This window comes from Pteropus alecto, unplaced genomic scaffold (assembly GCF_000325575.1).
Source record: "Pteropus alecto unplaced genomic scaffold, ASM32557v1 scaffold659, whole genome shotgun sequence".
NCBI classification, from domain to species: domain Eukaryota; kingdom Metazoa; phylum Chordata; class Mammalia; order Chiroptera; family Pteropodidae; genus Pteropus; species Pteropus alecto.
This window is the reverse complement of record NW_006442482.1, coordinates 1,012,310-1,025,324: the sequence shown is the minus strand read 5'-3', so window position 1 is coordinate 1,025,324 and position 13,015 is coordinate 1,012,310. Positions and strand designations below refer to the sequence as shown.

The window sequence follows — 13,015 nt, the reverse complement described above, 5'->3', positions numbered from 1 at the left end:
TGTTTCCCTGAGGGAACTGGTGCCAAGGCCAAGCAGGCTGCTCCTTCTTTTATTCTCTGCCAGACCAAATGATCGAAGTCACCTGTCAAAAGCTAGTCTAGTAGAAGTGGAAGTTCCTTTTCTCAAATGGGGCATAAAGTTTGTTTCTTTAAGCTAGTTATTCAGAGAAAGCTCTCAGTAGAAAAGATAAGGAATTTGGAATTCGGTTTTGCATCTCTTGCTCAAATAGTAATAGGATTACTTACTGTATGATGAGCGTAGACGCATGTATGCCAACTGCGATCATAAAGCTTTTGCTTTATTATTCTGACAAAGCATTTAATTTTGAAGAGACAGTAATTACAAATAGAGTTCTATGTAGCCCCTCTATTTGGCACATTTAAAAATTCAGAATCTACCTCTAGGTGGCAGCACCAGATACTTTTTCCTGTTTCATTCCAGCTTAATGAGTTATGTATAAGCAGGAAAACTTTTAAGTCTCTCCAAACTTCGAAATAAGCTGCTTATTGCCAATTTCATGAAGATTTGGAAAGATTGATTTATATGTTGAATGAGTTGAGGGCTTGTTTAAGCCTGGAGTTTGACCTTTAAAAGAAAGATGCTGGCGCAGTGATCCTTATTTTTTAACATGACATTATATGTTTTCTTTAAAAGATTTAATTTAGCCCTCTGTGATTTGCCTATTGAACTTATAATTGTCCTCCCAAGAAAATCACTTTTTATGACATTTTTATATCCAAGAAACTTGTACAAGGATCATTATATACCTAATATTTTAAGGTAATTACAGTGTCTTCTCCCTTTATATTTAAAAAAATTTAACATTGACTTATGACCAGGAATGCTGAGATGAAGTCCCCTCTTTTGAAGAAAATTCAGCCTGAGAATAAATCTGAAGTAATTAGCTAGGCCAGTTGGCTTTGTTATTTCCATGGGCAGATAAGGGTTGCTTGTGGAAATGGACATCTAATGTAGGAGATGTTTCACAAGGCCTGATAATTTTTTCTAACTTTTGGCCACTTGTTGGACTTTTCTCCATAAGTAGCAAGGTAGCCCATGTCCAGTTTTGGCTTACTCAACAGGCAGCCTGCCCCAGGCCTGAGGAACACTAAGGGGGCCGTGGCTGGTTGGGAAGCCTGGAAAGATCTTTCATTGCTTCCCTGTCGCAGCCTGGCTGGTTTTTTATATGTGCAAAGCCAGTGTTGTTTTGTTCCTTGATTTTTGGGTTGTGAAAGAAGCTCGCCTTTTAGAAAACTTCTTGGTTATTTTCTTCTTCCTTACTTTTCGAATAGTAGCAGTCTGAGAAATTGATGAATAATGATGTCATCTGAGAAAATGGTGAAGCTGCTTTATCATGATCGCAAATAAAGCAAGACATTATGTGAATATAGTTGGATTCGCAAGTAGAGTTTAAGAAATTTGCAACAGTTAGCCTTCACTACAGAAAAGAAATGGCATCATTCACAGGCATGGTCTCAATTCTTCTGCCCCTCCTTGTCTTTCAGCGAGAGCATATAGATTCCTACACACTTCACCAATTTGCCGTTTCTCTTAGGGGATAGGTAACTTGTAAAATAAAAGTGTATATTGAGTCTTAGGGCCAAGTGACCTCTGTCACAGCAATTTATGTCACCAAGAATGGTTTTTCAAGTTGTTTTGATTGTGAATTCTTTGTTTTTATTATACACTGTCATGTTAGGAAATATTCACTTTGATAAATTCCTACAAAGAGCAGCTATTAACTTGCTATGCAGCATGAACATGTGTTTCGCTTATTTTTCCAAATGCGTAATTCTTGAATGAATATCGTCTGATTTAAATGTCGTTCATATGACATAGCGAGTGTTTACCACGTCATAGCCACTACTGAAAACAGTTTGTCCTCTAACGTCTGATTTAAACTTCAAAAGTGCATGGTCAGTGGTACCACATCCATTTTGCAGATGAGCAACTGAGACTCAAAGTCTCAATCTTATTCTTTGTTCAGCTCCTTTCCACCGTGTCAGTCAGCCTCAAATCTTTTATAATTACTAGATGTCACTTGACAGTTGACCAAATAGGATGTAGGGTCTTGTCACTGAATTCTGAATACATCTGCAGCTATTGATAGAATCAAAACAATTTTTAGATATTTTTGATATTTGAGCTATTTGCTCAGTGACTGTTTTATTTTACTTATTTACCTTTATACTAAAATAAAGAGAGCTTTTCTTCGATTTCTAAATAGCCTAGAATTCTTAGGGAATGCTATCCTTAAAAGGGATACTTTTAAGAAAATATTATAAGATATAGTGTAGAATAATTATCTTTAAGTATAAATTCAAATAGTGGATTTTGACAGATATGCTTTGACCAAGGATAAATTAAATTGATTGGCCTTAAAATGTTTCTTTTCTCAAATAGTTTGGGGGAACAAGATAGCGTAACCTATGCATCAATTAATTCCTTGTGTTGTTTTGATCGAAACATGGAAGGTATGTTTGGTGTCAGGATTGATGGGGACATTTTGGCCTATAGAATCTATACATTCATTTTTTTGCACATATTTCAAATTTCTGAATTCAGAACACCAACAAACCGTGCCACGTTTTGTCTTAGATGCTGCTACTGAATTTTAACCACTGAATTAGATTGCAACCTACATGCTGTTAACTACTGAGCCAAGATGAAATCGACCACTGCATTGAAATCAGGCTTAGCAGTTGTGTCTGCACTTGAAGGAGTTGTAATAATAGCAGTGAACTTGTTTTCTTTAATGGGATTTTTATTCTCTATTTTCAGTTTTAATAGTGATAACTTTGATTTTAAGATTTTCTTAATAACAGTGCATATTTGGGATTTTCACTGTAACTTTAAGAAAATAGTTTCTTCCAAACCCAAATGTCCACTGGCATATTTCTGCATTATTATAATGTCATTTACTTGTTTTATTTATACTCTCTTATAAAAAAGAAGCCATTTATCCACGTGATATGAGCCTCTATCTTGAGTTCAAGTGCTCGTGTGTGTGTGTGTGTGTGTGTGGATTTAAAATCATTCTTTTGTGAGTTTTCTTTGCAGTATTTTTTGGATAAGGGAATTCAAATAATTGTACCTTTCTGAATTTGTTTTTTCTTTTATATCAATAGGACTTGACCCCACCCAATTTAGAGTTCACCATTATCATAAAGACGAAGAGAATGATGTTCTACTTGGTGGCCCAGCACAGCTCACCGATGAAGAGAAATACAGGGACTGTGAAAGATTCAAATGTCCATGCCCCGCATGTGGAATTGAGAATATTTATGATAGTGTCTTCGAGTGTTCGGTTAGTTGTTTCTTTTTGGTTCCTTTTTACATTTTGTAAGCCAACTAGTATAAAGGCCTTTTCTCCTCACTATATGTATAAAAAGAAAAAAAAAAGCATACATATTGCTTTTGCGTGTTTAAAGAATTTCAGCATCCTCTGAATTCTGCCTTCACAACTTCCTTTATTTCTTGCTTGAAAACTCTTAATAGAATGTGCTTGAATATTGTTTTTGGCTTCCTAGAGTACTTGGCCTTGGTTTTTAAATGGAATCTCTTAAAATATCTAAATTATCTTAAAGTATTTTTATTGTAATTCCTTAATTAGTAACCTGTATTTCCCTACTCCCAACCCAATTTATTAAGACTTAGAGCAATATTTTTCTTTATCTTAAATCAAGTTAATGGGAACTAAGTGTTTTTGAAAAGTTTTTGTTTATCTTTACACATCCCACTTGCCTCCTTTTTGACAAAGGTACTCTGATTATCTTTTCTGCTGTCTTTTCATGTCAGACATTAAAAAAAGTCACAGAGAGACATTCCTTTCAAGAAGTACTGCCAAAAAATGTATCATTGACCTTGGATCAGAACTTGAAACCTGGCCAGTTTACTTGATTCTACTGTAGTGTTATTCATGTGCTAGCCATTGGCAAATGAGTAGGCAGCAGAACCGTGTAAAACCTTGAAACTGAAAGAAAATACATCCTTTATCTAAATTAAAAGTAATTATTTTAAGTTAATTTGGACAAACAGCAGATGTTTTGCATTTTTTTGAATCAAAACAAAGCGGTCTTTGGAAGCAAGTGCAAGGAAGAGGCAGACACAGATCAGCAATACTTGCTAAATCCTTGAGTTTTGCTTCATTACAGCTGTAAATAAGATAGTTAATTGCATGGAGGCTTGACGACTTGCAGATGGGCTAACTGTGGAAGAGCCGATGTCAAGCTCTGAAATCTCTTCCACCTGGAATTGCTTAGCGTGGCGGGTAGGGTTATGTACCAGATTGGAGCAGGAAACCAAGATGTTTAAGTATCAAGAAGGAAAACAAATGCTCCAGAAACCCCAACAGTTTTCCTATATATTATATTTGCTTTGTCTTTGTTTAAAACAAAACAAAACAGGATGTTTTCTCCAACTACTAATAATTAATTCTTTCAAATATCTACTCCTGCCTCCCCTCCCCCAAATACATTTCAAGGCAGGGGCAGATTATAGAAACTTTAGATTTGCTAAGCTGACAGTAAGTGATCGCTTTGTGGTATAACACTTAATTTTTAGGCTTTATTCTTAAAATTAAGTTGACAATATGAAAGCAAAGTAATGTCAGCATTTACCCAAGTTCAGAATAAGCGCAAATTTAAAATTTTTGATTAATATGTCTAAAAAGGATGTTTATTTCCAACAATGTGACTTCACTGGTATTTTCACCAGGAAAATTAATTTATCCATAGAGTCTGTCGTGTATTGAATGTTTAAAAAAAGTGATTTTAGGATTTTCCCTTCGACTTCGTACTCCATTATGATGGTGGCAAATGAGAGGAAGGTATGTGTGACCAAGGAGATCTTTGGGAGGAAAACAGTTGAGAAAATAGGGTTAAAAACTCACCGATAAAATGAATTAAGAATATTGTACACTGGGACAGCAGCATAAACCTTTTATAACTTTCTGTACTTGTCTGTCTTGGCTTCTTTTGTTTCGTTGCAGTAACATCGACTGTAAGACTTCACCTCTGAACTTTATGGTACAGCTGAACAATAAATTGATCTTGGACATTAGACGTTACATTAGAAAATACTACCAAGTAAGTATCCATAATGAGTTTTTTACATGCACAATGTATTTAGGTTTGGTACTTGTTTCAAAAGAATGTGGTTTCGTATTATTGGTTTTTTATGAAACTAAAATTTTGAAATGACGGGAGGAAAATGATTTGATTTTCTATTGAGCATTACATCTCTTTTATTACTGAGGACTGTTTTAAATAGTGAAATTTTTGCTTTTAAGGAAAAATGAATAATATAATTGGGAAACATTTTAGTTTATTGTTACCTAAATAAGACTAAAGTAAATGGTTACTCAGATGTCTGGACAGAGGAGGGAAAATCAACTTTGCTTATCTTTGGCATTGGAGCCATAACGTCATGTGTGGCGATGTTAATAAACTGCCCACTAGCTAAGACTTTGTGTTTATGTGATAATTGAAACCATTTCATAGCTTAGTTGTCCGAAGAAATAAAGCTAAACATCTTTTAAATTTAAATGCAATTTGTCTGGCATTTTAAAGAGAATATCTAATTTTTAAAACATATAGTAAAAATACCAGAACAGTAAGTGAGCTGTGTTAGAAAGCTGGCTTTTTTTCAAAGTTTTTGTTTTGTTTTTAACACATTTCACATGAATGAGTTTTTTTCTCTTCAAAAATTAAAATCTCCACATTTCTCATTTTATTTTTCTTAGTGTTTCATTATGTAGTTGGTCATCTGAGCAAAATTTCTATTACTTGAAAGTTCACTGTAACTTATTTAAAGAAGCTACTTGCAAGAGATTTCCAAAAATGCTCAGGTTCTGTTAGGTAAGACCCATGACTTTGGTCAATATCTTTTTATAATTTCCACTTATGTATCAGTTAACATATCACGTAGCATTTTCTTTAAAATGGATCTCATTGAATGAAAATCGAGTATTAGATCATTAGGATCTAATGATCTAAAGAGTGAAAACAGAGTTTCAGTATTGTGATTTCGGAGTAGAATCATTTGTTATTTGTCAAAAAAAAAAACCTAAGTAGGTTTGTCTGAAGATTTTTAAAATACTAATTATGGCTACACTTTGGGAAATCTGAAACGTTTTAGTGACTAATGCTGTGCTGTACTTAATGCACAGTTGGATGGGAATAAAGGTTATCTGTGGGTTCACATTCCACAGTAGATGAAATGTTCAGTGCCTGAGATGTTAGGCCTTTATTTAGCATGAAGAGCCCAAATCAAAACTACTCAGCTCCTCATTTACAGACCTCGTTGAGCCTGCTTCTTGACACTTGGGAAGAATTCTGAGTTTTCTCTTTGTGTTTAGTCTATCAAAATCTACACCATGGAAAATGTTAATACTAGAAGAAACTCATCTATTTCCTTCTATTAGAAGGGACAATCTGTTTTGACTAAGTTGGGAGTAGGCAGAAAAATGATCTGTATAGTTAGAAATATACCCTAACTGAAAGATGGCTTTCTAACCTAATTGTCTGTGTGTTGTGGTGGTGTTGGTAGTGGTTTTATGAGTATTTTTCAAGCTAAATAACCTAGTTTTATGGCTCTAGACATTTAACCCAAGATTTCTATAGCATTCGCTTCGATTGTCTTGTCTGCCAGCCAATCTCCCTAACCACAAGTAATAGTTTTCCTGTAGTTACTGCCCACTCAGTTGACTTTCCTAAGGGATTTCTAATTAAAATATACAGATGTCACTCTTAAAATTGAAGATCGATATGACCGTCCTTAAAATTAGGGACCTAATTCTCTACTTTCTGATCTTAGTCGTATGCGATTAGATGTGAAAGAAATCCATTATTTGTTCTTTTCATGGCCCCATGCTGAACAAATATTTCAAATATTCTCAAGATCAGAGCTTTTATACAGAAAGCTCACACACCTCTAGGTTCTACTTCATTGGTAGATTGCTTTCTTTCCTCCTCACCCCAGACATAAATGAACTTTTGCAGGTAGAGGGTCATGCGTTGAGTTTCTTTTGTATTGTGCAAGTGGTAGTGATTGCAGTTCGTTCAGTGTGCTCTCCATAGTGGTGGTGGCCCTGCTGGAGATTAATGCACCAAGTGTACTGGACCCAAGGATGTTGGCAATAAGTGCAAACATGCCTCGTTTTATTGCGCTTCGCCTTATTGGACTTCACTGATTTATGTGTGCGTCTGTGCGTGTGCGTGTGCATCTGTGTGTGTGTGTGTGTGTGTGTGTGTTTACAAATTTAAGGCTGTACCCTCCTGCATCCTGCAAAAAGATTATAACTTGTTTTATTGTGATACTCGCTTTATTGCGGTTGGCTGGAACTGAACCCACAATATCTCCAAGCTGTGCCTGTGCTGAGATTAAGTGACTGTTCTCTGAAGCTAATGACCAAAGGGGTTTCCTCCTATTTTGCAAGTTGAAAAATACTACCCACTGGATGTAAAAGTTGTTAGTAGACCGAGAGCAAGGGTCTCAGTATTTTTTTCATTTTAGTCTTAGGATCACTGCAGGGAAAGTATAATGTACATTGAGGAGGGAAGGCATCGCCATAAAGAAGCTTCAGGAACACAGTGGAGGAGTCTGGTACTTGACCAAACACTGTAACCTGCCAAAGAACACAGTTCTTGATCACCAAGAAATCGGGTTGTCAGGAACAAAGGGACAAAAGTTTGCAGTAACAAAGTATACTATACTTCTAAATCACTTTTCAAAAAATACGTCACATGTTGTTATTTTCTGTCATAAATAAATAGCACTGACTGACTAAATGTGCGATAACAAACATTAAAGATTTTATGTATCTGAGAATACCATATAATATTTTAATACTGGCTCTTTTAATAGGAGAGGAAATGCTTTTTCTCTCTCACCATATAACAAGGATTAGATCCCTCGAATTCTCATTTCCTAGAACATTTAAATTTCAGTATACGTAGAAATACCAAAAGCACCAAACAGACTATTTTAAGTAATATATTAATTTCTTTAGGAGGAAAACAACTCTAGTGCTTAATCTCGAGATTTGATGAAGTATTAAAAGACTTTGAAGTAGTACAGAAAGCTTTAATTCAAAGTTGATTTTGTGCCCTGGTCATTGTTGGTTTCTCTGTCCAAAGTTAAAATTGAACTGTTATTTTATTTTATTTTTTTTTGAAAATCATAAATAGCCAATTTAAAGACTATATCTCTAAGCTTTTAGGGATGTTTTTGAAAAATTGAATTTTACAGTGAAAAATTGATATGTGTTCCCCTTCTTTTAAAATTCTGCTCCAGAAGAGCAAACACACACACACACACACACACACACAAAAGGGAGAGAAACACTAGCTAATCTAAATTGGGAAATGAAGAGGGCTTTTTTTAAGCATGAAAATTTCATCATCTTGTCAGCTGGCAGAATGCCTGCTGTGTGGATTCACAAAGGCTAAGAATTACACTTTCATGAAATTTTCCTCACTAACTGCCCTGGTTAATTTGAAAGATAACCCACTGTTCTAATTCATTCCTCAATTGGGCGGTGCAGGTTTTATCTTTGATCTGACAAAGCATTTGTGTTAATCGTTTTGGCCCTCCACTAGACACTCTTGGGATTGTGCTTTTACAATAAATGTGTCTGTGATAGCTCTTTAGTCTATTATACTTACAATAGATCCATAGAACTGGTAATTAATTCTCCACTGCTTTGGAAATGGGAAGAATAGGTGTAGCTCTGTCAAGTGCTGCTGGGAAGTTTGTTTAGCTGGTTCATTTTTGAAGTGTTCCCCTCAGCCGTCCATGAAGCAGCTGCAGAAGAGAGTCTGAGATTGGGATGCTGCCTGTCCTGAAGACTTGCTCATAAATGGGAAATCTGACCCCTCTTGGTACCTGGGAGGGGGGTAGTGGGTCATTTACTTTCATCTCAAGTACTATTAGTTATAATGTACATTAAACCCTCATTTTAATACTTAAAGAGCCATCCGTTTCTAAAGGTGGATAGTCAACTAAAATATGCTCCTAAATTCTCATTGATGGCTTACGCAGGTTTTAGAGTGTTCCAGCGGGGCAAAATGCATGCCTTACCAGCCTTGCGGTGTTTCTAGCCACTTGTAAAGCAGCATTTCTTAGAGCACTTCACTGTGATTTTTAAACACAGAGATATTGCTGGCCCTCCATCTAGAAAAACTAGCAGGGAGCAGCTAGACAGTGCCATGCATATGATAACCATTGATTAGTTGCTAAGACCAGAAATTGGTGGTTGAATTCCTTAGAAATTTGCTATTGATTTTACACTCTCAGAATTTTTCTGAAGTAAGCTTTCTGAGGACAGGAGCTATTCTTTGGTGTCTCAGTAGTGTATGCATTTCAACATTTAGTAACCAAAGGAACCAACAAATTAAAGTTATACTTTCTTGGTTTTCCCTTAAGTTCTTTTTTTATACTGCTGTCATATGGACAGAAGGTTTATTAATAGTATACAAAATTTCTCAGGTTGACACGAAATTCCACAGGATTTTAAGGTCATGAAAGTATTGATAAATAAAGCCTTTTGTCACTTCTATATTTTATATCGCTGATTACTAATTTCAGTATGTGCCTTTCTCCAACTTCATACCCTTAATTTATTTCTTCCCTAGTCGGGTATCAGGCAAAGAGACATTGACCAGAAATATTTCTATCATGATGCAAAATCACATCCTGCATGAACATCCTCTCATTGTCATGATGCAAGAATCGATCTCTACATAAGGTGGCGAAGAAAGTGGATGATGCCTAGCTGTTACTCCTCTCGCTCCTTCTTGCTCTCTGCCTGTATTTTTCTCTTTCACTTCTTAGTATATTAATTGTGACATAAGCCACATATTTATAAAACCTCTTTTGGACCCATTTTTCTGAGGAATTCCAAAAATAATGTCCACAATCGGTTGCGTCATGATGCAGAGATTTTCTTATGCTCACATGGAGCAAGGAGCGTTTGACTGGCGATGCTGACCCTCAGCATGCTGCTGGCTGTGGGTCCCTCTGGAGGCCTGCACACGTCCGGGAAATGGAGTGGAGTGACTTGTAGTGTATGAAGAATCCATGTTAAACTTGTTTTTCCTTCTTTGCCAAAAAAAAAAAAAAAAATGCTTGTTAATTTTGGAATGGATTTGCCTTCCTCGAAGATAAATGTAATAACCACCAAGCATAATGTCATTAAGCCAAAGACTGAATTGGAGCTACCTTTTACTAAAAATGCAAGGAGGGCAGGGCGAAAGATTGCTGAAAATGTTTGCTCCACGAAAATAGACACCCCTTCAGCATCACGGGCAGCAAATCCATGGTGCCCAACGGTGCCTGATAAAGGATCACTTCTTTAGGAATGCACAGAACTCAGTAATTAAATCTGGTAAATTAGAGGCGAAGCAGTCTCCTTCCCCATTGCCCCCCACCCACCCTCACTCTTTCACCCTCTCAGTATAGCAGCACGCCCGAGCTATTGCTGTGCAGGTGGATCTCGGTGTTTGAGTACAAAACCCGTTGCATGGGTTTTACAGCCAGACAGTGATGTTCAGTAACTGTCTCCTGTCTACTGCAACTATTTGGTGTTCAATAACCCTCAAAATTTCTCATTTCTTACCTGTGGTGATGTGGGCTGATAGTTTTTAGTTGGTAGTTTGCCATATGCAGTAGTCTCCCAGGTACATTAGTTCAAAATAGTTTAAACTGGAAGCACTATCGGAATTATTGTTTATTTCCTTGCCTCTGCATTTATATTTAGAACATTTAAAAAGAATAAATTGGGTTTCTTTTTTGAAAAGACTCTTAACAGCATAATTATAAGTGGTACAAAAGGCATGCAAAGAAGCAATAGATATCCATCCACCCATTCAGCAACACAGGCAGCGCGATCCATGCTGCCCAGCGGTGCTTGAAGAAGGATCATTTCTTTAGGAATCCGTAGAACTCATCCTAAATCTTATTAAAACAAAACAAAAGAACATCTTGAGAATTAGTATTTCTTATTGCTTCACAGCATTTCTTTTTTCTTCACAGCATTTAAGCTAAGCATAAATGAACAGCACGGACACCAATTGCATTTTTTAAACGTAGTATTCTAAAACCAGGGCCCATGGACGGAGGGTTGGTATGTTTTTATTACTGAATGGCTGATTTTTATTAGGTATGAATATGAAGTTAGCTGATTTGAGTCAGGTGCAAGATTCGGTGCTATGCCATGGTGTGTTCTCACAGGAAAACTAAGAAACAAGGGATCTGGTGATGGCAGGAGAAGAGTCTCATTGTGAGTAAATTTATTATCGAACAAACGTAAGTGGACAACAGGTCAAGTCCAGTGCCCTAACATGTGACAGCCACATATTCTACCCAAGCAGCTTCTCATGGTTTAAATGTTAGCTGTTGTAAAGGAGTTCTAGTAAGCAAATCAGATCAGATACAGCCCTACATGCTACTTGAGTCTTATCCTTTTTGGAATAAGCAACATTCACTTGTGTTCTCTGTATTTATCACAACACCTCTTTATCTTTGATCTCATTTAATCTTAAACCTTAGGGCATGGACCGTGTTTGGGGAGGCTGAGAACGAGAGCATGATTGCGAGGAGCTAACAGGGGACCCACACCAAATTCTGTGGTGCTTTGACCACAGAGTACAGTGTCGACTGTAGAAGACTGACCCCAGAGCCACGCGCAAGATCTGAGCTTGGGCCATGTCATTCCCCGCACACGCATAGTCACCCTCTTGATCTCTTGGTCAGAGGTGGAGGCAATTATAGCCACGGCCCTTGCCTGTTCTTCCTTACGTTCTGAAAGCTCGACATTCAGTTATATCAATTTTCATACCAGCCACTGCTAGCCTCACAGTGGTGGACTGTGAGGTTTGGACACAAAACACCAAGGTCAGAGCTCCTGTCTAGTTGCTTACCAGCTCTGTAACTCGGACTAGTTACCAAACTTCTCCAAGCCACAGTCTCGTAGCTTATAAAATGATGTTAGTAATGGCACCTGCCACATAAGGTGGGAAGGAGAATTATATGGGATGATGCATTTCAGGGGCTTAGAAAGCACACAGAGAACACTCAATACTCGTTATCCCAATCCGGCATAATGGTAGATGAACATCGCTCGGCTCTGTTCTTTTGTGTGCTCGGAACCCCCAGAGATTCCGACCTGGGCTGGGGCCTTGCTGCTCCTGTCTTTCTGAAGCGTCCATCTGAAAGCGTTCGTCATCTGGCTGCTCTTCCTGTCCCATCCCCTCAGAAGGATGTCACAGCGTGCCGTGCTGCTCTGTGGCCCTTCCTGCAGTCCGCCAGTATGGGAGTTTGCTTTTCAGTGTTGCCGCATAGGTTCTCACAGTCAGCCTTAGGAAAGGACACCAACAAGGGCGGCTTAGGGTGGTGGCCAAAAGCCAGGAAAGGACTCCAGGCTATAACTCCTTTAAGGCCAGCAGCCAGTATTGTGCTAACCTATAGATGTTCGGGAAAAAGTTATCGAATGAGTTCATGATATTCTGAGAGGTTGGTTGGTCACAGGAAGCAACATTGAGACTGTGACCGTACTTGAGGACCCTAGTTGAGAATTCTGTGCATCATATGGTAAGATAGCCGTTTATGAATAACAAGTTGCTTGCCATTTGCACTATGCTCGCTCTTTCTGTAGCATGCCGCAAGGTCTCGGGTTAGCATGACAAGCTCGGACAGGCCACGAGGCTGGCTGGGACATGAGTCCCGAAAGCTGATGATAGCCACCCAGCAACGTGCTAGTCCAGCCGTTGAAGAGAAGGCCGGGGTTTCAGCAACTTCCGATACAGTTCGCCTCCTCTGAACGGAAACTTGGAGGTTCTTTGAAATGCGGAGGAAATGCCATAGGAATTGTCAAATATCCAAAAACAAATGGGTAACAACAGAAAACTGCTTGTGCCCAGACAGAATTCCTTTCTTCACTTTGATTTCTGTAACCTTGTGTATTTAGGGAAAACTCAACTGCATGTCTGACTCCATCATCTAGAGTCTGTCGTGT

General features: G+C 37.7%; 1 protein-coding gene across 1 annotated transcript in view; it reads left to right on the top strand.

The window, feature by feature from the left end:
- POLA1 (DNA polymerase alpha 1, catalytic subunit) overlaps positions 1 to 13,015 on the top strand; it is a 282,451-nt gene that overhangs the window by 134,288 nt on the left and 135,148 nt on the right. The window contains exons 33-35 of the mRNA XM_006920960.3: positions 3,129 to 3,311; positions 4,039 to 4,043; positions 4,932 to 5,087. Of these exons, the coding sequence (XP_006921022.1) occupies positions 3,129 to 3,311; positions 4,039 to 4,043; positions 4,932 to 5,087 (344 nt within the window). The remainder of the gene's footprint in view (positions 1 to 3,128; positions 3,312 to 4,038; positions 4,044 to 4,931; positions 5,088 to 13,015) is intronic.